The 24,530-nt window shown below is 62.1% G+C and overlaps 1 protein-coding gene across 4 annotated transcripts in view; it reads left to right on the top strand.

Moving 5' to 3' along the window:
• CTDP1 (CTD phosphatase 1) overlaps positions 1-18,776 on the top strand; it is a 44,985-nt gene extending 26,209 nt beyond the window's left edge. For 2 of the 4 annotated variants that reach the window (XM_051840464.3, XM_051840467.3), the window contains exons 11-13: positions 4,222-4,378; positions 13,564-13,751; positions 18,129-18,776. In XM_051840464.3, the coding sequence (XP_051696424.3) occupies positions 4,222-4,378; positions 13,564-13,751; positions 18,129-18,270 (487 nt within the window). In that variant the 3' untranslated portion in view covers positions 18,271-18,776. The remainder of the gene's footprint in view (positions 1-4,221; positions 4,379-13,563; positions 13,752-18,128) is intronic. The other 2 variants (XM_051840465.3, XM_051840466.3) reach the window with 2 other exon arrangements.
• Positions 18,777-24,530: the final 5,754 nt, after the last annotated feature.

The following is a 24,530-nucleotide window of genomic DNA, read 5'->3' as shown; positions in this document are numbered from 1 at the left end:
CTCTAGCCTCGTCCTAGGCCCCGAAGATGTTCTCTCAGGTTCACTTGCGTAGTTCTACGTCTCAGACGCGAGTCTGACCCGTTCCGGTTCATCTTTGTCAGACGTGCGTCTCACGCAGGCTGCAGGTGGTGGTCGTGCTGTGCCGTGCTGTGCCGTGCCTGTGCCTGCTGCTGCTGGGGTTGCTGTGGGGTCTCGTTCTTGGCTCCCTGTCTGCTCCATTGATTTGTGGCCTTTGTTTTTTTAAGATTTAATTTTATTTATTTGAAAGAGAGAGAGAGGTCTTTTTTGTTTGTTTTTTGTTTTTTGACAGGCAGAGTGGACACCGCGGCCGGCGCACCACGCTGATCCGATGGCAGGAGCCAGGTGCTTCTCCTGGTCTCCCATGGGGTGCAGGGCCCAAGCACTTGGGCCATCCTCCACTGCACTCCCTGGCCACAGCAGAGAGCTGGCCTGGAAGAGGGGCAACCGGGACAGAATCCGGCGCCCCGACCGGGACTAGAACCTGGTGTGCCGGCGCCGCAAGGCGGAGGATTAACCTAGTGAGCCGCGGCGCCAGCCAAGAGAGAGGTCTTCTATTCGCTGGTTCACTCCCCAAATGGCCACAACAGCTGGAGCTGAGCCAATCCAAAGTCAGGAGCCAGGAGCTTCCTCCAGGTCGCCCATACAGGTGCAGGGGCCCAAGGACTTGGGCCATCTTCCTGCTGCTTTCCCAGGCCATAGCAGAGAGCTGAATCAGAAGTGGAGTAGCCAGGACTCAAACCGGTACCCATATGGGATGCCGTCACTGCAGGCGGCGGCTTTACCCACTGTGCCACAGCACCAGCCCCCTGGTTTGTGGCCATTTTTGACTTTCACTAAATCATTTTTTTAATCAATTAATGGATTGAAAAGCAGAGTTAGAGAAAGAGGAAGAGACAGGGCTTCCATCTGCTGGTTCACTCCCCAAATGGCCAGTATGGCTGGGACTGGGCCAAGCCGAAGCCAGGAGCTTGTTCCAGGTCTCAAGTGGGTGCAGAAGCCGGATCCCCGGGGCCATCACCGCCGCTCTCCCAGGCTGTCGGCAGGGAGCTGGTGTACATTTCTGTTAAGCAAGTTTGTGTTCACGTTGATGGGCCTGTGAGTCTGTAGTGTTTGCAGTTTGTGCTGTCTTTGTGCGCTTTTTTAAGACTGATTTATTTCAAAGGCAGAGTGAGAGAGAATCTTCTGTCTGCTGGTTCACTCCCCAAATGGCCACAACAGCCAAGACTAGGCCAGGTCTACACCCGTGTCTCCCACATGGGTGGCACAGGTCCGAGTACCTGGACCGTGTGCTGCTGCTTCGACCAGGACGGGAAGGCGGCCTGGAAGCGGAGCAGCCAGGGTGGAGCTGGTGCGGCACTGGGGTCCGGCGCTGCAGGCTCTTCATGCCTCACTGCGCCAGTCCCGTCTGCACCCCCGGGCGGGCTTGGGGTACGTGGGAGAGGGTCTGCTCCTAGAGATTTCATTTCTGGCTGCCTACCCTCGGCAGCTGCAGGGGCGCTCACGTCTCAGCCACTCCTGCTGGGTGCTGCACTTGCGTTCTGGAGGAATTGCATCCTGGGACCTAAGCCGCCAGAGCTGTGTGGGCTGAGCCGCGGTTGTCTACAGGGCTGGTGGTGAGGCCCTGGCCTTCACGCGGATGCTGGAAACTTGAGTGCTCTGTCGTCTTTCTGTGGCTGGAGCTTCGGCAGTTTTATCCAAATCCCAGCTGGGGTTTTCCCTCCGTTGTTTTCAACTTCATTGATTCCTACTCTTACTGTTTTCCTTTGCTTGCTTGGCGTTTGCTTGGACGATAGAACACAGCTCAGAATGCCCAAGGGCAGGGGCCCCCTGCTGACCTGGCCACTGCCCCTTGCTGGCGAGGAGGGCCCGGGAGCCCTGCGTTGCTGTGGGTGGGGCTGCGCCCACTTTTCCTCCACTGTCAGCGTCCTGGCTCCAGGTTGAGAGGCCTGTCGCCATCAGAGCCCCCCCTCCTGCGGCTGCATCGCTGTCGGTGTTCAGCTTTTCTCTGTCCTCAGGGGCAGTTTGATGAGGACACGTCTTAGATTGGGGAGTTTATCTTGTTCGGAGTTCACTCAGCCTCGAATTAGTTTGTATCTTTTGCTAAATTTGCAACATTCAGCCATTACTTTTTTTAAAATTTATTTGAAAGGCAGTTATTTAGAGAGAGATCTTCCATCCTCTGGGTCACTCCCCCAGTGGCCGCAACGGCCAGGGCTGGGTCAGGCTGAAGCCAGGAACCCGGCGCTCCATCCTGGTGTCCCATGTGAGTGGCGCATTAGCAGGGAGCTGGATTGGAAGCCAGGACTTGAACCAGCGCTCTTGACGGGATGTTGGCATTGCAAGCAACTAAAAGATTCTTAGAAGTAGTCATTGACTAACTCATTACATGTTAACACACACACAAAAAAAACTTTTTTAATAAAATAACTGTTTTCCAAGTTAAAAAGAAACATGAGTGACGTGTTCTAGATTTTGCAAACTGTGCCTGGCAGCCAACCTGTCCTGCTTTACTGGTTTGGGGCAGATAAAGAAGTCCCAACGTGTGGTCAGGAGGGGAGAACCTTCCTAAAGAGAGGCCACGTTTGCTTCTTGAAGTCCGTTTGTATTCATAATCAGAGCTGTGGGGGTCAGGCTGAGGCTACAGAGCTCTGTAAAACTTGTGATGAGTGGAGCTCCACAGGCAGGAGTCCAGGGTCTGGCTTTCAGATACTTGGAGATTGGCACTTCGCCGCTTTCTGGGTAGCTGATAGAATTGTTTGGGGTTTTTTGTTTGTTTTTCTAAGGTTTATTTGAGAGGCAGAGTTATAGACAGAAAGATCTTCCATCCGCTGGTTCACTCCCCAGATGGCCACAACAGCCAAAGCTGGGCTGATCCAAAGCCAGGAGTCAGGAGCTTCTCCCAAGTCTCCCACATGGGTGGCAGAAACCAAACCCAAGGACTTGGGCCCTCTCTGGCTGTTTCCCCAGGCCATTAGCAGGGAGCTGGATCAGAAGTGGGGCAGCCAGGACTTGAACTGGTGCCATGTTGGATGACAGTGCCACAGGCAGAGCTTAAACTGTATACCATATGTGGCCGCTACAAATGGTTCCTAGTCCTGTGACTGCGGGTCCGATGCGGACGAACTCTCCCCATCGTCGGCACCGTTAAGCGTTGCATTGTCTGTGGCCTGTGCCACCAACCGGCCCCCGCTCCATCCATGCTCCCACCCAGTGGGAACCCTGGGCTGCACGGCCAGCCGTCAGCGAGGGTGTGCACAGTTCTCTGAGCCCTTGTGGTTGTGTGCACGCGCCATGGTGTGCTAAGCCTGGCTGCGTCCACACAAAGCCGTTTCCAAGGGCACTTGAGAAAGTCGTGGACAGTGGAGCTAAAAGATGAGTTTTGGGCCGGCGCTGTGGCGTAGTGGGTAAAGCCGCTGCCTGCAGTGCCAGCATCCCACGTGGGCACCAGTTCAAGACCCGGCTGCTCCACTTCCGATGCAGCTCTCTGCTACGGCCTGGGAAGATAGTGAAGATGGCCCAAGTCCTTGCCCCCTGTACCGTGTGGGAGACCCGGAAGAAGCTCCTGGCTTCAGAGCGACCCAGCTCCAGCTGTTGTGGCCATTTGGGGAGTGAACCCATGGATGGAAGACCTCTCCCTCTCTACCTCTGCCTCTGCCTCTCTGAAACTCTTCAAAATAAATAAATCTTCTTTGAAAAGAAATGAATGTAATTGCTGACACGCACTCACACGTGGAGTCTCCAAGAAGCCGTGGGAAGTGCGTGTGCGGATTTTCAGGCTTGTGTGCGCCGTGAACTTTCTGAGGTTCCCTCACAGGGGAGGGAAGCTGATTGGCACATGGGGAGGGCGGCGAGGTGGGCGCACGGTGGTCCTGCAGCTGCTCCGGGGCGAGCCGGCACTGCCGGTGCGATGTGAGCCGGTCACGGTCACCGCTGCTTTTGTTCTGCTCGGCTTTGTTTTATGTCCACTGGCCCTCCTGGCCGTCTTTGGAGGGCAGGCAACACTTGGCTCCTGGGAAAAGTGCCTCTCCCCTCGTGGCTGCCGTGGTTCTGACCCGCTGAGCCGAGCGGGCAGGTGTGCACGTCGTGCGGCGTCCACAGAGGCCTGGCCCAGGCAGTGAGCTCTGGAGCCCTGGCGGGTCCGGCGTTGGGCGTGCTGAGGGGCAGCCGCCGTCTCCTCACCGGCCGTGACCTCTGTTTCAGAGCTGCTCAGCCACAGCAGATGTTTGGTGGAGCTGCGCCCGACGCCTGCGATAGAGAACAGCCCGGCCCTTCTCGGAGAAAGCGCCAGCCCAGCATGTCAGAGACCATGCCACTGTACACCCTTTGCAAGGAAGACTTAGAGAGCATGGACAGAGAGGTGAGCCGCAGGCGGGCGGGGCCCGGGCGGGCAGGCGCCTGCACCCCAGAGGTGCATGTGCCCCGTGAACCAGCCGATGAGCAGCACCATCCCCCTCCGGCCCTCAGGACACCTGGCTCATGGAAGAGGGTGCTCCTGGTGTCCGGGGCAGTGCTGGGGGCGCTGCCCCGGCACGCAGCAGCTCGGCCCAGGGAGCCGGCAGAGCCCACACCGAGAGCATGGGTGTGCACGGTGACTGGCGGTGTTTTCCAGATGCTTCTTGGTAGGAGTGATGATACTGGAACCTCTAGTCCGTTTTTACTGAGCACCAGGTGCAGTGGGCTTTGTCTTAGGGTCAAAGCTGAACTAAACTGAAAATCATTTTGTAGGCTCTGTTGTTGTGTGGTGTGACTGGATGCTCACGGGCACTGCAGCCTGGGTGATTGCCCCGCCCCTCTCGGCCACAGGCCACACCCACTGGGGCCTCAGCGGCAGATGGTTTGAAGTGTTTTTCCTGGACAGTCTGTGCTTTAAAAGGACATCACAGGGAAGCAGGTCACGAGCGCCCGGTGAACACACCCTAGTGGGTGCCCCTCCAAGTCCCCAGCCTGCGTCTGGCAGCAGCTGCACCCACGCGTCCAGTTGGTGGCGTCCGTGCCGTGAGGAGGAAAGCCGTCAGCTTTGCCTTCCAGCAGCAGCCGGAAGTGCCCTGATGGCCAGCCACCCCCCTGGGGTGCTGCCTCCTGCCAGGGCCCCGCCTCTGCCAGACGCGCTGCATTGCGCCTGCTCACTCACCTCTGGGCCTGGCGGCCTGCCCCAGGAGCTCACCCCTCCCAGCTGGCTGCGCCACACGGAGGTTTCCATCCAGTTTCCTGGGCAGATCAGGGAGGGTCTGCAGCCTGCATGATCCCTGTGTGACGACATCTGTGATTATCCATGTGATGTCAGGAATTGAAATCTTAAAGAGAAACAAAAGCCTCACGTGCACGTGGCACCTCAGGCCCTCCGAAAGCAACCCCTCTTTCTTTCTCAGAAGTAGGAGCCCTAGCCCTCAGCCGTGGCTCTCCAAGAACAGGGGGTGCTGGGAGGGAGGGAAGCTCTGCAGGGGTGGGTCCCACAACCCCTCTTTGTGTCTCAGAAGTAGGAGCCCTAGCCCTCAGCCGTGGCTCTCCAAGAACAGGGGGTGCTGGGAGGGAGGGAAGCTCTGCAGGGGTGGGTCCCACTGAGCAGTGGGGCTGTGCTTTACAGAGGGGATGAGGCCACAGAGTTTGTGCTGGATGCAGATTCCCAGGGAGGCCTGGGCCCACGGGAGAGAGCAGGCCACACCAGGGTGCCGTGGGTCGCAGCCACTGCAGGCCACGGCGAGGGTGGTGTGCAGGAGTGAAGGGCCAGTGGTGTGGGTGCTGCAGGGAGAGGCGAGTGAAGGCACACGATGGGAGGATGTGCTGACCTCCCCATGTGTCCACGTCCACCTTGCCTGCCCGTGTCATCCGTGGCTGCCCCTCCTGTCGTCACGTCTGTTTCCCCTGTGTCTCAGGAGGACACAGCTGAACCCCCTTGGGCTTACTCACCCCTGTCTCTTCTCACTTGACGTGTCTCCTTGACAGGGACGCTTGTTTTATGTTTACTTTTTTTTTTTTTTTTTTTTGACAGGCAGAGTGGACAGAGAGAGACAGAGAGAAAAGTCTTCCTTTTGCCGTTGGTTCACCCTCCAATGGCCGTTGCAGCCAGTGCACCGCGCTGATCCGAAGGCAGGAGCCAGGTGCTTCTGGTCTCCCATGCGGGTGCAGGGCCCAATGACCTGGGCCATCCTCCACTGCCCTCCCTGGCCACAGCAGAGAGCTGGCCTGGAAGAGGGGCAACCGGGACAGAATCCGGCGCCCCAACTGGGACTAGAACCCGGTGTGCCGGCCCCGCAGGAGGAGGATTAGCCTAGTGAGCCACAGCACCAGCTACTCCTTTTTTTTTTTTTTTTTTAAGATTAATTTATTCATTTGAAAGGCAGAGTTACAGAGAGAGAGATCTTCCATCCGCTGTTCACTCCCCAAATGGCTGCAAGAGCCAGGAGCTTCTTCCAGGTCTCCCACGCGGTTGCAGGAGCCCAAGCACTTGGGCATCTTCCTGCTGCTTTCCCAGGCCGTAGCAGAGAGCTGGATTGGAAGTGGAGCAGCCAGGATTGGAACTGGCTCCCATGTGGATGCCGGTGGCGCAGGTGGAGGCTCAGCCCACTGTGCCACAGTGCTGGCCCTGGTGTCTCCTAGCACCTGTCAGTGTGGCACCTGCATCTGTGATTAAGTTGGGACCTCGGGGTGGGGCCATCGGCCAGGATTCTGGGCACAGGCTGCTTCTGCTGGAAGGAGGAAGGCAGAGGAGGATGTGCAGATGGGGAAGGGTCCAGCAGCTCATGACTTGCAGCCCTGGCAGGATCTAGGCCTGCCTATGCCTTGATTCCCGTCCCATAGGACTCCTCTTGGACCCGTCACCTCCAGAACTCTGAGCCACAGAGTGTGGCTGCGGTCATAGCAGCCTCAGGAAATGCACGCACCGGGCATCCTGTGAGCAGCCCTGCTCAGCTGGGTGTCGTCACTCCTGCCCCTGTTCAGACCGCAGCCCTGTTCTGTCGTGGACTCTGCCTGCTCAGGGTACAGGCAGGGGCAGGTGAACGGGGACGCTCCTTTAGGGACAAGGACTTGGGATTGGGACCCACAGGGGACTGCAGCTGCGGTGCCATGGGACGTGCCATTTCAAGCCCGTGGAAATGTTGAGTGGGGCAAGGGCCTTGCCACACGACGGGCTCCCAGGCAGCTCGTGTCAGGACCGCGTTTGAAGAGTGGCCTCAAGTCCCAGCCCTGGGAAGCTGGCTGCCGGGAGCTTGGTGACATCCTAGCAAGAGGATGCCATGGGATCTACGGCCAGAGAGCTGCCGCCCGGTGCTGCCCGTCAGCATTTGCTTTTCATGTCGGGTCCAGGATTTGCACGCCGAATGGCCTCGGTGAGCTCTCCGTGCCACGTAGGCCTCCACCTGGAGAGGCAGCGGGGAAACCTGAGGGTGCTGAGAGAGAACGCACTGTGGAATCTCTCTGAGAGGCAGAGTGCCAGCCCCTGTGCTGGTTCACTCCCCAGCTGCCTGCAGTGACCAGGTGGGCCAGGCTGAAGCGGAGAGCCGGGCACTCCGTCCAGGTCTCCCATGCGGGGGAGGAAACCCAGTCGTTGGAGCAAACGCCACTGGCTCCCAGGGTGCACAGCAGGAAGCTGGACAGTAGAGTCACTCCTGCATGGGACACAGACGTCTTAACCACTAGGCTGCCTGGTCCTTAGCCACGTCTTAACTCTGCACTGGCTGCACACTCAGGCCGACGTCTGGGGCCCAGAGTTGGTGCTACACGACGGGGCAGGCTGGGGAGCAGAGGTGAACCACGTCTGGGGTGGCCCTTGTGACAGCAGCGGGTTGGCCTTCTGAGCCTTGCCACTGGCAGACAGCTGTTGGAGACGTGGGGTGAATTTGGCAGGCTCGGAGCTGCAGGATGGTGCGGGCACAGCTAGTCCCAGTGCAGACGCTCCATGCTGAGGCCCAGGGCCGCTTGCCAGCCTGGGCCCGTCCTCTGCTGGAGGTGTGGGGAGCACTTCCGCTGGCACCAGGCAGGACAGCACAGACCCTGCCTCCCTCCCAGGGTGCTCGCCACAGTAGCATGGCCGGGGCCAGGTCACAGTGCCTCCCAGCCTCCAGCAGGAGCTCAGGGAGACTGGCAGAGCTGGCGCTGAGGGCTGCCAGTCCTACCGGAAGTCCAGCTTTAACCCATGCAGGGGCATTGCACACAGTAGGTACCAGTAGGGCCTGTGGTGGTCTCCAGGGCCTCCACCTGGGTTGCTGTTGTCTTGAGTTCTTAAGCATGAACTCCCCAGACACTAGAGGGAGCCCTGGAGGAGCAAGGACGCCCCGTGGGGCACTGCCCTGCTGACTCGGGCGCCCGTGGCTGGCCTGAGGCCCGGGAGGGCCCCTTGTGCAGCCAGCGCGGGCCTCCTCTCTGTGAGAGCCCAGCTACACAGGAGGGCTGCTGCCGTCCCTTTTCCCAGCACGGCCGGGCCCCTTTCTTCTTGTGACGTTGATTTGGAAACCAGATGGAGCTCTGAGAGCACAGCTCCCACTCAGGAGCGCCTGTGCGCTGGGCACGGTCTCTCCTGGGGCACAGGAGGGCTGCTGTGGCCGCATCGCTTTCCTCACTCCCCTCTAAAGCAGAGCTGGGAAGCCCTGGCGGCCACGTGCTGTAGGGCTGGCGTGCACCACCTGGCGCAGTGGGCTCACTGCTGTGGGGCTGGCGTGCACCACCTGGCGCGGTGGGCTCACTGCTGTGGGGCTGGCGTGCACCACCTGGCGCGGTGGGCTCACTGCTGTGGGGCTGGCGTGCACCACCTGGCGCGGTGGGCTCACTGCTGTGGGGCTGGCGTGCACCACCTGGCGCGGTGGGCTCACTGCTGTGGGGCTGGCGTGCACCACCTGGCGCGGTGGGCTCACTGCTGTGGGGCTGGCATGCACCACCTGGCGCGGTGGGCTCACTGCTGTGGGGCTGGCGTGCCAGGGCTAGAGTGGCCTCGCCTGCTCAGCATGAGGTCATTCATCAGTGCAGGTGAGCTGAGCTGTGGTGGCCGTGGGCATGGCCCACAGGTGAGGTGAGGCTGGCCGTGGGCGTGGCCTGCAGGTGAAGTGAGGTGAGTTGAGGCCAGCAGTGGGCGTGGCCTGCAGGTGAAGTGAGGTGAGTTGAGGCCAGCAGTGGGCGTGGCCTGCAGGTGAGGTGAGGTGAGCTGTGGCCAGCCGTGGGCGTGGCCCGTAGGTGAGGTGTGGGCGGGACCCACTGGGCAGATGTTTGTGTACGTGTCTTTGGAGTCAGGACGCACCTGTGCTCGCCCTGGAGCTAGTGTTGGAGGGGTGGTGCCTTCTCATTCACAGGTTCTGGTGGGAGTGGCTTGCTCACCGGAATGCATTTGGGATCGATCCCAGATGTGACATGTGAGTCCCTGCCTGTGGACAAAGTGATGGCCTGAAGTCCTGTCCAGCCTGACCTCCACTTTTGTTCACGTGTCCTCTGCGTGTTCTCCGTGTTTAGTTCCACGCTTGCCACATTTGTGCTTCTCCGTGGCCGTGCTGGTGAAGGCACTGGGCATGGAGAAGGCGCGTGCGTCCAGCGAGCTCCGTGCAGGCGTGAGGCTGCTGCTGCTGCTGCTGACTCACACTGTGGAGGGTGGGGTCTTTGGGCAGAAACGACGTTACACGGGTGAGGACCCACGGGTCGTCGGGCTGTGGTGAGCAGGGGCCAGCAGGACACCCGCCCTGCGCTCCCCCCGCCCCCCATAGAGGCTCTGTCCTCACTCCTGGCGATTTCCGTAGATGATCACACGTGACCAGAAGTGACTGTTCAGAAATGGTTATGGGTTCCCTTTGAACATCATGGACGTAAGCCATTTTGTTTTAAGATGTATTTAATTTACTTGAAAGAGAGCGAGAGATCTTCCATCTGCTGGCTCACTTGCCATAACAGCCAGGGCTGGGCCAGGCCAAAACCAAGGGCCCAAGCACTTGGCCATCTTCCACTGCCTTCCCAGGTGCGTTAGCCGGAGTTGGATGGGAAGTGGGGCACCTGGGACTTGAACATCCCTGGTGGCGGCTGCACCCCCGCTCTGTGGCCCCAGCCCCGTGGCCCTGTGGCCAGCCCTGCCGTGTCTCAGCTCTCCGGCCTGATGTGGCTGGTGGCTGTCTCGGGGATCGCCCCAGACTGCATTCTGTAGAGCACACTTACCGGCTGTGCGAATCGTGAAGTTGGACTCAGTGAAATTCAGTTTTACTTTTACGGGAACTCAGAAGTTACTGAGGAAAGTGGGGGGAGTGTGCATGGGCCGAAGGGCAGCGCCTTGGTCATGCCGCAGGGCTGGTCCTGCTGTCTGGAGCAGCATGGACAGTCGTCCCCACGGCTTTTGTGACATGGAAGGATTCAGAGCCACAAGCGCTCCAAGCAGAGACCATTGCCCCTGAAAGGCAGTGAGACACGCCCACCCCACACATGGCACTGCCCGGGCCAGCTCCCGTGTGCCCACCAGGCCACGGGGCACGTCTGGCGTCCTACAGAGAAAGCTGCAGGCTCTGGGATCTCACGCCCGTAGCTGCTCCATCCTTCACAGACGCCGTCTTTGTAGAGTTCACATGGGAGGAGTGTGCGCAGCTGCTGGGTGTGCGGTCCCGTGGGGTCCTGGAGGCTGCTGCTGGGGCAGGTGCACTGGTGCCCCCAGCCCCTGTGTGCCTGCTGCTCCTGCGTGGCCTGGCCACGTCAGGGCGAGAACGGGAGACCAGCCTGCAATGGCTGTGGCCCACCAGAGCGGGAGCTGCAGCTGCCGGCCACCTCCTCCCTCTGTCCTCGGGACGGACGCTTGTTCCCACTTCCAGCAGAGTCCTTTCTGGTCCAGAGTCTTCGGCACGAGTTCCTCCAGGGGGTCCTGCCGAAGCACCTTCCAGAGCAGTGACGTTTCAGGAGCTGCCCCCGGGCTGCGCCCTGGAGCGCGGGGCGGTCGTGCCCTCTGCCCTCCTTAGGTTTCTGGTGCACTCGGGCAGGCCCTGTGGTGGGGACGCGTTTGGGTAGGGCCTTGAAGACAGGTGGGAGCTTGGTGTCAGGCGCTGCAGAGGAGGGGACACGGCGCGCTCGAGGGTGGCTGGCTGTGAGTTTGGTTGTGTCCCATGAAGTCTGCTCTGCCAGGGACAGGGACAGCTCCTGCCGTCTGGTTCTCTCCCCAGGTGCCCGCAGTGGCAGGGGCTGGGAACAGTCCAGGTCTCCCGCCTGAGTGTGGGACACGGGCCTCCTGACTGCAAGGCTAAGCGCTGTCCTGCCCACCAGGACACTTCAGACAGATGGGAGGAGCCACCAGCCTGACCGCGTGAAGCTGTTACTTTGCACCAGTTTGGTCCACGAGGCTGCCCTGTTCTGTGGCCTCTTCACATTTCTGATCAGCAGAGAGTGATGGCGACAGCCATGGCCTCGTGGCTGCGGCAGCCACCAGCAGAGTCCACGTATGCGTGTGTTAGAGCTGAGGCTGCTAACAGAATTGCTGGGTTTTCTTCAGCGTGTCGTTTGCTTGCTGGCCGCAGTCTCAGGCGTGGGCGATGTGTGTGGGCTGTGGGCGTGGCCTGGCCCAGAGGCCCCTGTGCTTTCAGAGCAGGTGCTGAGGTTCGGTTTGCTTTCTGCAGCGTGAGCCCGTGCTGTGCTGTGTCAGGGAGCAGGGCTGGCCTCCGAGTGCAGGCCGCTCGCCGGGGCAGCCCTGCGGCCGGCTGTCCGCCTCCGGGTGGTGGTTTTCCGCGTCCTGGGAGCTCGTCGTGGCCTTGGGAATGCTCTGCTCTTCTTGGCCACCGTCACTCCTCGGCAGTGCGTCCTAGTCGCGTGTTCATTGTCTGGGCTGTGTGACAAACCGCCGCGTAGTTGATGGCTGGAAACAACCCCCGTTTGATTTCTTTCTCCCTTTTTTAAACCACTTATTTATGTGTTTGAAAGGCAGAATTGGAGACACATAGACAGACCTTCCGTCCGCTGGTTCACTCCCCAAATGGCCGCAATGCCCGGGCCTGGGCCAGGTGGAGGGCAGGATCAGGAGCTCCTTCCGGATCTCCCACATGGGTGCAGGGCCCAAGCACTTGGACCATCTTCTGCTGCTTTCCCAGGAGCACTAGGAGGGAGTTGGATTGGAAGTAGAACAACCGGGACCTGAACCAGTGCTCGTGGCACTGGCATCGTAGGCAGTGGCTTAGCTGGCGGTTCCACAGCGCCTGCCCCAGCCCCCACTTGCCGCCTCGTGGTCACTGTGGTGAGGAATCTGCACAGAGAGCGAGTCCCTGCTCGGGTCTCAGGCTGTGCTCAGTCGCACCTGCCTCTCTTCTGTGAGCTCAGGGGCCCTGGTCCTTGCAGACTTAGTCCCTGAGGCCACACTCACAGGACAGGCCCGCTCCGGGCGGCCAGAACAGGGCTGTGTAGGGCGCTACCATGCCCCTGTTGGAAGCGGGACAGAGCATGAGGCCGCACAGCTCTGTACCTCCTGTCCCCACTTGCACCTGTGTTCCTGCAGCCGAGGGGATTTGGGTCCAGGAACCTCTCAGGTGGAGTGGAAACGTGGTCCTTGAAGATGGCCCATTGTGCCGTCTGCCCCAGTGTGACCACAGCCACCCCTTGGCCAAGAGGAAGCTCCTCCCCTCGCAGCTTCTAAGGTGTTTGTGTGCAGAGGAGGATGCAGAAGCCAGAGACCTGCTGTCTGGGCTCTGGGCGCAGCGCCATCTCCCCTCCTGGCTGCTCTGCTCCCGGGTCCAGGCGGCCCCTGCCTTGCTCTCCTGCCCCCCTCCCTCTTGTGGGTCCCACAGTGGCTGGCAGCAGCATTGGTTTCCACAGGGCCTGTGCTTCCCCTTGGGAGAGACTTCAGGACTTAATTCAGAGTTATTGAAGTTTTTCTCTGTACACATTTGCTTTGAAATTTTAAGATTTAAAAATTTCCTTAGTGTCGTCTGAACAAAGTGAGCGGTTCTTTGCCCGCCACTGCTCTTCGGAAAGCCTTCTGTCCCCAACCAGACGTTTTCACGGAGCTGAACATGTGTGACAGGGCAGAGTTAGCGCCAGAATCCCCCCCACCCCCGCTCCCCCAGACTGCAGGAGGATGGGCGCGCCCTTGGGCCAGCTGTCAGGGCGTGGAAGGTGACCCCGCCCCCCCACGCTGCTGCGGCTGCAGGGCCACATCCTGCTCTGCTGCCTCTCGACAGCCACTCCCTCGGCCTGGGAGCCCCCAGGAGGGCTCCTGTCCTAGGTGAGCGGCCTTGGTGGTGGCTGCATCTGCCTCAAGTCCAGGACTGGGAAGACCTGGGGTCCTGCTGCAGAGAGCACTGTCTGCTCACCGTCAGTCCCACCAGCGTGCTGGGAGTATCCCTGCCGTCGGTCGCACCGCAGGAGCTCAGCTCTGCCTGTGCTGTGCATCCTTCCTCTGCCTGCTGCAAGCTGCTCAGCCTCAGAGCCCAGTGTTTGCGTGCAGAGCGGAGCTGCCACGGCCGTGCCCGAGCTCCCGAGGTGGTGAATAACGAGGAGCCGGAGTCTGCCTGACGAGGGCCTGGCTGTCCCCCGGGGGAGGGCCGGAGCGCACGGAGTCGTGCCGGTCCCTCTGTCGGCCGCTGACCGAGCCCCGGCGTTTTTCAGGTGGACGACATCCTCGGAGAAGGCAGTGACGACAGCGACAGTGAGAAGAAGAAGGCCGACGGCCAGGAGGAGGAGCAGGAGGGGCGGCCCCCGCCCTCGAAGCCAGAGGCCTGGGGGGCCCGCGGGGAGCAGCCGCTCGGGCCGTCTGCGTGCAGTGAGAGGACTGGGGCCAGCGTCCGGGGGCCCAGGTGAGGATGGCGGCCAAGGGGCCCGCGGTGCACACACGCCCCGGTCACAGGCACGGCCACTGCCGTCCTGCCAGAAGCCAGGGTCTCGTGCGAGGGCCTCACAGAGTTCCCGTGGGCGTGAGCGTTTCTCGCGGTTAAACCACCTGCGTATGAGTCGCAGCCTGCTCCCTGCTCCAGCTTCCTGCCAGGGTGTCCTGGAAGCAGTAGCCGATGGCTCAGGTGACTGGGCCCCTGCCACCTGCATGGAGACCTGGATCGCATTTCAGGCTCCTGGGTTTGGCCTGGCCCAGCCCTGGCTGTTGGAGGAATTTGGGGAGTGAACCAGCGGGTGGGAGACCTCCCTCTGCTACCTGCACACTCGCTGTCCCTCCCTCTCTTCTCTGTCCACTTCTCAGATACTAAAACATGGTAATAATAAGTGCGTGAGGATGAAGACGTGCAGAGTTCAAACTTCTTTGCACCGGAGTGAACACAGCTCTTCCTCCCGTTCGCCCGCCAGCTGCCCTGAGGGGCCTGGTACACCACGTGTCTTGTGTCATTGCCACCCGGATGGGCCGAGAAACCTGTGCACACTCGGGTGGTGGTTGGGACGAGAGCCGCAGGCTTCCGGAACATCGCGTCCGTGGCAGTGGGGTTTCTGTGATTTCAGGGCCTGGGCAGCTCCCCTGTGCCTGTGGGAATCTGGGCTGGCCAGGTGTCCTGCGGAGACCCTGGTGAGAGCCCCCAACCTCAGACACGGACGCCATGATCCTCACAGGCCTGGGGGGAGCGTTCGGCGTCCTGTGTCCCCTTCAGAGAGCACATCGCAGGTGTCATCTGCGTGTGGGTGCTGGTCAGACCCGCGCTGGTGCTGTGGTTTGGGCCTCCTTCTCTGTTATCACCTGTCGTCTGTCGTGAGGCCGGTGTGCCTGCCGTGCAGCCCGCTCTGTCGCTCAGAACTCTGTCCTAGCCCAAGGCCTAACCGGTCCCCTTGTCTTGTTTTTGTACTTCGTGGTTGACTTTTTTTTTAGTGTAGACATCTTAGTAAATTGAGATTTCCTTGTTTTAGTAGAAGTCGCACACGGTTAGCCCCTGATGTGAGCTGTCTGTCCGGGGCAGCCTGTGGATTCCCACTGCGCCTGTGCTGGGACCTCCCTCCTGCTGCCATGCAGTGAGGTGGGAGCGAGTCCACTTGTCAGATCACACTGCCACGCGGACGTCACCGACAGGCAAACAGCCCCGCAGCCGCCTGTCCCTGCAGCCACGCTGTGGTCTGCGTGTGTGTGACGGGGCCGTCTCGGGGTCGCGCAGGCCGGCGCGAGTTCATTCCTTACGCATCTTTCTGCTTCCCTGGGCATGCATTACGTATCTGCACTTGCTCATTTCCTCCGCTTTGCCCATCTGAGTCCCCGGCTGCGGGCAGACCACGTGTTCCTCGTGTGTGCTCGTCTGACGCTTGGTGGGATGTGTGGCCCTCGGCAGGGGCTGTCACGTCGCTCTCCTGCAGTGTCCGGTGCTGTGGGTGCTGGCCTCTGTCTCGGGAGACTTCGGGGTCCTTCCCTTGTCCTCAGCGTCGTGAGGGGCCTGGGCCCTGCACGCGAGCTCGGTGCTGACCACAGCGGACGTGGTTCCCTAAGCCCACAGGTGTCCTGGAGGAGGGTGACTCTTAGACGAGAGCACACACCCCTGGCAGGGAGGGGAGCAGGAGCAGGGCCAGGTGGGGCGCCCAGTGGTGCCCAGCGGCGCCCGCCGGCATCGCCTGAACATTTCCCCTCACGGTGGACCAGTTCCTGGGCCCCAGGTCCGATGGGTGGCACGGGCAGGTGGGAGCCGGCACAGCTGCTCAGGTCAGCCCTGCGTGGGCACTGGCTGCTTCGAGTGAACCCCGAGGGTAAAGGACGGCCCTGACGGGAAGCACAGCCCGAAACGCGGCCCCCAGGCGCTGAGCGCACCACTCGTGTCCTGGCCATGCCCAGGGCCGCGGGGGCCCGCGTTCTCTCCAGTGGACTCATGCTTCGGTGGTGGCTGGCAGAAGGCGACTGAAGTGTGGCGAGGTCTCCCGGGCCTGTTCCTGCAGCGCTGGAGAAGTGAGGACCTCACGCGTTAGTTAGGAGCTGGCAGGAGCAGCAGAGCTTGTGGGCGGGGCTCTTCCCGGGGTGGGGGGCACGGCGGTGACCTCGTAGGGGAAGCCTCGCTGTCCCAGCATGAGGACCTGTGGGCAGGGCTCTTCCCCGGGGGGCGGCGGTGGTGAGTGGTGACCTCGTAGGGGAAGCCTCGCCGTCCCAGCATGAGGACCTGTGGGAGGGGCTCTTCCCGGGGAGGGGGGGGCACAGCGGTGACCTCCTAGGGGAAGCCTGTTCTCACTGTCTCCTGCATGCCGTTTAAAATGACTCTCCAGGCTTTACGTGCTCTGTGCATGGCCTTGCAGCTGTGTGAACGCATGAGGTGAATTCCACGCGGTGCCGCGCATGGGGCAGCCCTGGCGGTCACGTCACAGCCTGGCTCTCCCTGGGCTTGCAGCTCACGTCTGGCTTCCGAGACGATTTTCCTGACCGAAACTCAGGCAGGAGGAGAGGCGCTGTCAGCCGAGCTCTTTCTGCACGTCACACATGCCACGAGGCTGGGCGGGGGGCGGGCTGACGTCACGAGGCTGTGGCGGTGGGTGGGCTGACGTCACGAGGCTGGGGCGGGGGGCGGGCTGACGTCGCGAGGCTGGGGCGGGGGGCGGGCTGACGTCGCGAGGCTGTGGCGGTGGGATGGGGGGCCACACTCTGAGAGCCGCCGCTGCCCTGTGTCCAGCGTGAGTCGTTCCTCTGACTTGCCGTCACTGCGGAGACCCCGGACCTGGGTCTGTGTCCTCTCTGGGTCACTGCTGCTCTGCATACGGCCTGAGCACCTCCCAGGGGCCTCACCCGTGGGCTTCTAGGACGCAGGGGAGAGCGTGTGGCTGCTGGCCGCTGCCCGGTTCCAGTCTTCCCTGATGCACTGGACAGAGCTGAGTCCTGCACCCCCTCCTGGTGCACACGCGTGTGCACACACAGAGCCACCTGACCGCCTGCTGTGCTCACCTCACTCCACCTGTGCCTCCTCCCCTCGGGTCCTCAAGCCCCACACGGACCTGCTTCCACCTGGCCAGGCCAGCGGCTCTCAGAGCGTGCCCCCCCCCTTCTGCCCACTTCCTGCCGCTGCGTTTCGGAGCTGCATTGCGGCCACGCGGCAGCAAGTGAGAAGGGACTCCCTTCCAGGCAACTCCGGTGTCCTTGGGTCTGGCCGCCAGGGCTGCCTTGTGAGTGGCAGCCTCCTCCCTCTGGCTGGGGGGAAGGGATCGTGCGTAAGTCTCACGTTTTGCACAGCTAGGAAGCGGCTGGCTGGGTTTCGTGGATCTGACCAAGGACTTGTAGAAAAGACACTTCTCGTCATCAAACATCTTGGAAGCGAGTGTTGATGAGGGCCAGTCTGTCACCTGAGGGTAGGGCAGCTGATGGCGGAACACGTGACCGAGTTGCAGTGCTGGTTGTGGCCAGCCTGGGCCGGGGCAGAGCCCTGGGGAGGAGTGGGCGCTCCCCGGGGTCAGGACCCAGCCTGGCAGGGCTGTGCGGTACACACTGCTTGCACACAGAAGTGTGCAAAACGCTCAGCAGTGAGGGTGTTCCCAGAGCTCCTGTCCCATCAGAAAACCAGGCTGGGCTGCGTGTGTGTGCGTGTGTGTGTGTGTGCACGTGTGTGCGTGACTGCTCTGGGCTGCGTGTGTGTATGTGCGTGCGTGACTGCTCTGGGCTGCGTTGTGTGCGCATGTGTGTGCGTGCATGTGTGACAGCTCTGTGCTGCGTTTGTGTGTGCGTGCGTGACTGCTCTGGGCTGCGTGTGTGTGTGCGTGTGAGCATGTGTGCATGACTGCTCAGTGGCGTGTAGTTTATTGTTGTTGTCAGTGGAGTGAACAATGAAAAACTAGAAATTAGATTGACTTCTAAAAAAAATGATTTGTGTGACTGAAAGGCAGAGTTACAGAGAGAGCGAGATCTTCCACCCGCTGGTTCACTCCCCAGATGGCCACAGTGGGCAGGGCTGGGCCAGGACAGCCGGGAGCCCCCCAGGCCTCCCACGTTGGGGCAGGGGCAGGGCTGGGCCAGGACGGCCGGGAGCCCCCCAGGCCTCCCACACAGGGGCAGGGGCAGGGCTGGGCCAGGACGGCCGGGAGCCCTCCGGGTCGCCCACACAGGGGCAGGGGCCCAGCGCTTGGACGGCTCCCACTGCCCCCCAGCTGCATCCGCAGGCGCTGGATCGGACGTGGAGCAGCCGGACTGGACCCAGCGCCCACGTGGGGTGCAGGCAGCTCGGCGCACTGGGCCACCCGCCGTGTGCCGGGCGCGAGCCTCACCCCACTCTCCTTCTCCTCAGAGGCCACAAGAGGAAGCTGAGTGAGGACGGCACTGCCAGCGACTCCAGCAGGGAGTCGAGCGACGCGGACGGGGAGGGCAGCAGCTCGGAGGCGGACGAGATGGCCGCGGCCCTGGAGGCGGAGCTCAGCGACCTGGTGTGATGCGGGGCGCGTCCTCGCCAGGGCCCGCCCCTCGGGTCCGTTTCCTCACAAAGACATATTTTGCAGAGCTCCATGTAAACACATTATTTTGCAGAAATTGGTGTTTTTAAGAAGTTTTACTACAAATTACAGGAAAATCTACTTTTTTAAGTGAGAGGGCGTTGAAGGTGTCCCCGTGCCCAGCCCCAGGGCTCCACAGAGCCTGCCTTGGATGGGGGGCGGGGGTGGGGCCCCGTGCAGAGCCAGGCCTCGTGCCCCGCATGCCTGCGGCTGGGGGAGCGCGCGGGGTCTGCGGCGACGCCCTGGGGAGAGGCCGGACGCAGGGGCCCCATCTGAGTGGCACGGCCCCCTACGGGGTCCCTGCTGCAGCCAGGCTGCCCTCGACGTGTCCTGCCTGGGTGGCCTTGTGCTCCTGTGAGACCGATGTAAAGTTTTGTATATCTTTTCATATTGGATCCACCACGCAGATCTTTCTCTCATTTAATAAAAATCCTTTTCGTACACTGCTCTCTGTGCGTTGCTGTGAGCTGTGGGCGGGGCTCAGGTGCAGCCGGATCCAGATGCGGGGAGGGTGCCCTCCAGACAGCAGGTGCAAGGCATGAGCACGTGGCAGCCTCACCCAGGAACCTCGGGCAGCTCCGGTCCCAGGGACCAGGCCAGGCACCTGGTGGGCTGGAGGACAGCCTCGCTCAGCGGCACCCACCTCCTGCAGCCTGGTCCCAGCTCGGCCGTGGGCTCTGGGGAGGGTCTGTGGTCTGAGTCGTCGTGGGCAGCAGCACCGCGGGCCTTCGACTCCCTGTGCAGGCCGACCACCAGGTTGAAGGCAAGTATGGGGCCCGAGGCTGCAGGGTCACAACTGCACCAGCTCACTTTCCTGTGCCCTTGGGGGTGGAGCAGGAGGCGCCGTGGGGCTGGGTGCCGGGCGGCCCGGCCTCCGCCCGCTGGCCCAGTCGGGTGTGGTGTTGCCACCACCAGCAGCGGTCATGCATTCTCCCTGTGAACCGCAGGGGAAGGCAGCCTCTCGCCAGGGCAGATGCCGAGTGGACAGCCTCAGCCAGCGATGTCCCCTGCAGATGCGTGATGCTGGCCCCGAGGCCGAGGCCCCTAAGTGGTTAAGTGTCAAGAATGACAGCAGGGGCGGGTGCCCGGGACTTCCACCTCCCACAGCAGGTGCCTGGTTGAGTCCTGCTTCCGGTCCAGCTTCCTGCTGATGGGGGGAGGGGGAGGGGGCGGGGGGGAGCGGTCCCTGTCCCCAGCGTGGGAGACCCGGATAGAGTGGCTGGCTCCTGGCTTTGGCCTGGCCCTTTCCTGGCCGTTGTGGGCATTTGGGGAGTGAACCAACAGATGGAAAACGGTCTCTCTCCCTCCCTTATTCTGTCTCTCTGGCTCAGTCTTTTGAATAAAATGAAAGTAATAAAATTTTTAAAAATAAACCTTAGGGGGCCGACTCGTGTCCTGGCTGCTGTACTTCAATCCAGCTCCCTGCTGTGGCCTGGGAAGGCAGCAGAAGATGGCCCAAGTGCTTGGGCTCCTGCACCCTCATGGGAGACCTGGAAGAAGCTCCTGGCTCCTGGCTTTGGATCAGCACAGCTTCAGCTGTTGCAGCCATTTGGGGAGTGAACCAGAGAGCACCCCCCTTCCATCCCCAGAGAGACCGCCTCCTCCGTCCCCGCATCCGCCTCATGGAAGGGGTCTCCACGGGCGACCTGAGCAGCCAGCCGCAGGAGTGCGAGGCGGCCCGAGCGGGTCCACCCAGTCCAGTCTGACCACGCACTTCATCAGGGGCCGAGCAGGAGAGCCCTGGCCTGCGGCGTGCTGCTGGCTGTGTCCAGTGCGTCTCTTGCCCACTACAGGGAGGCGAAGGGCTGCCTGGAGAGGCCCCGGCACTGGGCCTGAAGAGCCAGGGGCGCAGCCCTGAGCACCCACGGTGAGCGCGGGGCAGGCAGAGCTGCCGTGCAGTCCATGCTCCGGGGCCACCGGGACTGCAAGGGATCCGAGAGCTGGTGAAAGTCGAGAACGCTCTCCGCGGGCTTAGATGGGAAGCGTCGGGCATCTGTTCCCTCCGTGACACTGGGGAGGATGGAATCGCCTCCCTCTTGTGTTTTGAGAAACGATGCTGCGTCTGGGAAGCGGCGTGAAGGAGGCTGTGCCGGGCGACACTGGCGCTGGAGGCCCCGTGAGGCCACGCAGCCACGCAGCCACGCCGCGTCCTGGGTCCCTGCGTTGCGCAGGCCGGCGCCATCTCAGCGGCTTCTCTTAGTGCAGTGTGCAGCTCAGGTCCCTCTGGCGGCACAGTCAGAGCGCCAGCTCCGTGGTTTTCAGCAGCTTGTCCGTCCGTGCCCCTGCTGGACCCTGCGTGTCCCCGTGTGCCGATGCTGGGAAAGCCGGTCTCCTGTGGGCGCAGGCTTCTAACCATTGCTGAGGCTGCGCTTCCTGCCTCCGCACCAGCAGCGCTGGGCTCCTGCGCCCCGCACGCTCCCCAGCCTTGGGCGGTGCCGTGCTGCAGGCCGCGGCCCTTCCAGGGTGTGTCCTGGGGACGTTTCCATGGTGATTCTCTGACAGCCTCTGATTCCGGTATTTCTTTTTAACATTTACTTATTTGACAGGCAGGGTGACACAGACAGGAGATGTCCATCCGCTGGTTCACTCCCCAGATGGCCACAATGGCCAGGGCTGGGCCAGACCGAAGCCAGGAGCCTGGAGCTCCACCCGGGCCTCCCGAGTGGGTGCAGGTCGCCCTCCGCTGCTCTCCCCAGCACATCAGCCTCCAGGGAGCTGGGAGGGGCGTGGCACTGATACAGGAGCCGCTTACCCTGCCGCCCCACGCCAGCCCTGAAACGGCCCTGAACCGGATGTGTGTTTATTTGCTAATTATTGGCCATTTGCAGATTGTCTCTGGTGAGCTGTTACGGTCTTGGGCCTTTTTTTTTTATTCATTGGGTTGGTTGTTTGATTTTTGTTAGTTACAAGAGTTCTCTATCTTTTGGATAATACATAGCCCTTCATCGGACAGCCAGTTTACAAATATTCTCTCCCAGCCTGTGTCATTCCCCGCCCCCCCCCCCCCAGCTGTCAGTTCCTTAGCGGAGCTGCCTGGGGGCGGAGTGTCCAGACTGGCTGCCTCCCCACTCGTCATTCGCCACTTGCGGTGCCTCTGCTGAGAGCCCCCTGAGGGCTGGCATCGCGGCACAGCTGGTTAACCCACCGCCCGCAGCACCAGCGTCGAGTCCCAGCCCCAAAGCCCGCGGCTTGGCAGAGACAGCCCTGCGTGTGACCCAGAACACCCGTGTCAGCCACACCACGCGAGAGAAAACACCAGACCTGGAGCTGGTCGGACTGTCAGAATCACTGCCCATGCGGGACCCACGCGCAGACGCCCATGCGCGGCCGAGTGTGTGGGGCTGTGCGCAGGTTCCCCGCGTGCAGATTCGAGACTACTGGAAACTTGCAAACGACCTGGCGTCTCCAAAGGACGATGTATGAGAGAAAGCAGAGTGCAGAGACCTGGTGCCCGAAGACCCCGGGAGTGAGCCCGGCGCTCTGGGCACCTGACCCCCAGGCAGCAGGCGCTCCTGTGCCCCTTGGGAGTTTAAACACCGACGCGGTATTCGATGCTAATGGATTATTCATTTATTTTCTGCGAGGTTGTGTCTTTTTAGAGAAACATACTGAAGTCGGGTAGGGTCCCAGTGTGCGCGGCGACCCCCGGGGAAAGCCAGGCCCAGGGCTGACGCCCTGCAGCTGAGTGCGGAGGTGAACCCTGCTTCCTGGAGGAGTGGGGCCGCCAGTCACGGGCAGCGGGAGGCTGAGAAGTCATCTGGCTCTGGCCTGCCCGCCGCAGCCACTGCGTGGATAATGACGTCACAGGTAGCCACGCGGCCCTTGGCAGAAGCGGCTCCCCAGCCTGCAGCGTTTGTGGCCCGCAGGAGGACAGCGCCAGCCTCCAGGTCGGCAGGGGCGGGCACAGTGAGTGGCCGGGTCCCAGAATCCGCCAGCAGCTGGCACCAAGCCGGGCCTTGTGGAGATCCCATCACCACCTTGTGATTCTCTCTGAGTCCTGCCGTGTTCCCTGCGCCACAAAACCGACGGCAGGAGCCGCCAGGCTGGCCAGGAGTGCCGTCCACCTCGGGGCCTGCCCCTCCCCCGCTCAGCCACACCTGCTGTCCAGCTGCCCCAGGGCGTTTTTAGGATTTTTTTTTTTTTTTAAGGTTTGTCAATTTAAAAGAGTGACAGATGGTGTCACGGTGGGCAGGGCAGAGAGAGATCTTCCCTCTGGTTCACTCCCCAAATGGCCACAACAGTCAGGGCTGGGCCAGGCCAAAGGCAGGAGCCAGGAGCTTCTTCCAGGTCTCCCACGTGCATGCAGGGACCCAAGCACTTGGGCCGTCTGCACTGCTTTCCCAGGCCATTAGCAGGGAGCTGGATGGGAAGTGGAGCAGCCGGGACTCGAAGGGCACTCCGATGTGGGGTGCTGGCGCCGCAGATGGAGTTTAACCCACTGCACCAGGCACTGGCCCCGGCTTCCATCTTTCAGAGTCTGTTGCGTTTCAAGATGTCCTTGGATGCGCTGCCTGGCGCAGGCCGCCTGCCTGCATGAGAAGTTGAGCGTGCTTCTTGTCCCCTGGGTTTTCCTGAGACGCTGTTCTTCCTGGCACCTGCTCGTCACCTCCGTCCCTGGCGTCTGGCGCTGAAACCTGGCAGAACTCCTGGAACATGCGCCACATGCAGCCCGTCTGTTGCTCCTCCAGCGTGGGGCTTCATCCTGCCGCCGGGTCCCCGCCTCGCCCGCCTGGCCTCCTGCCACACCTGGTCCCGGCCACACTTGCCACCTCCGCATCCTCTTAGGAACACGAAGCTCCCCCACTCAGTGCGCTCGTCCCCAGAGGATGACGGGGCTCTCAGCCTCAGAGCGGGGCTGGGACGGGGCGCCAGTCTGTTGTGCACGGTCGCAGTCCACCGAGCTCCTCCCGGCGCAGGGCTGCACGGCTCCGCTCGCCTGCCTCGGGGACTTGCACGCGCCCCTGGCGCTGCACCGTCTTGCTGTGCGCCCGTGCCCGGCTCACACCCAGCGCCTCGGCCAAGCTCAGCGCAAACCCGCTCACCTCTTCAGCCCGGCGGAGCGTGGGGCCTGCTTCTCCTTTGCCGCTTCCCTGCCGACTTCCCACGCTCAGCTCTGGACCGCAGGAACACAGCCTGCGGGGCGGCTGTGGCTTTGACTCCCGTGCAGACCTGGTTTCTGATACGGGGTCCACACGTTTGTGGAAGAAACGCCGAGGTGTTCAACTCCCGGAACCCTGCAGGCACTGGGGCCCCCAGCTGCCCCCCAGGGCTCCCCCACACCCCGTGAACTTCCCGGCCCCGGGGCCCCCCTTTCTGCCCCAGCAGAGCCAGGACCACAGCTGCGTGAGGGCTGCGGTGCGGGTGTCCCGTGGGCACGTGTGGCCTCGGTTTAGGCGCTGCCGTTTCTTGGTTTGCCTGTGTTTCTGTGGATTTTTAGGGGGAGATGAAGAAGGCTCCCCAGGCCCTTCAGCCAGCGTGAGTAAACGCGTGAGCGGCTCCTAGTGAGCAAACGCTCGTGTGGGCCCGCGGCGGCCTCTGAGCTTCCCGAGCGGACCACAGGGAAAGCCGAGAACGGGGAGACGGGAAGGGCGGGCGGGCTGGGCAGCTGCTTCCCCAGGCCCTACCGCAGACACCGGCTTGAGTCCGGCCACCCCGCTGGGCTGCCCCTCTTGGGGGCGGCGCCCCAGCCCCGCAGCAGCCCCCTCTGAGCAGAACCGCTGTGCGCAGACCGGCTCCCCGAGGGCTTCCGCACCAGCTCCTTCGCGATGCGCCGGCCGCCGGGTGGATGCAGGAGCTTCAGAACCGGCCCCCGGAACCCACAGTCCCTGGGATAGAGTCTGCAGCCCGGCGCTCATGCTGCGTCCCCAGAGTGCTCCCCGGCCGCGTCCCGAAAAGCGTCCTGTCAGAGGCAACGCTGACAAGCAGAGGCTGTGTCCCAGGGCGCTCAGCTCGGGAGGCCCTGCCCACCTGAGACGGGCACCTCTCGGTCACCCGGGGAAGCCCCCTTGGGGATGAGGGGCCACATTTGCCTCTGCACCCGCCTATTGCCCACTAAGCCTCTGCAGGGTGGGTAACGGGAGTCAAGATGCCGTCAGCAACAGGGTCTCAGCAAGCACGGAGTGTGCTGGTAACAGCCCCGGCAGAGCGCGGGGCCAGCAGACCCCCAGCAGTAGCCAGGGGGCTGCAGGTGTGGTGTGTGT

The sequence above is a fragment of the Oryctolagus cuniculus genome, chromosome 10 (genome assembly GCF_051225735.1).
Source record: "Oryctolagus cuniculus isolate XC-2025 breed Fujian yellow rabbit chromosome 10, ASM5122573v1, whole genome shotgun sequence".
In the NCBI taxonomy this organism is placed as follows: Eukaryota; Metazoa; Chordata; class Mammalia; order Lagomorpha; family Leporidae; genus Oryctolagus; species Oryctolagus cuniculus.
This window is presented reverse-complemented; position numbering and strand designations above follow the sequence as displayed.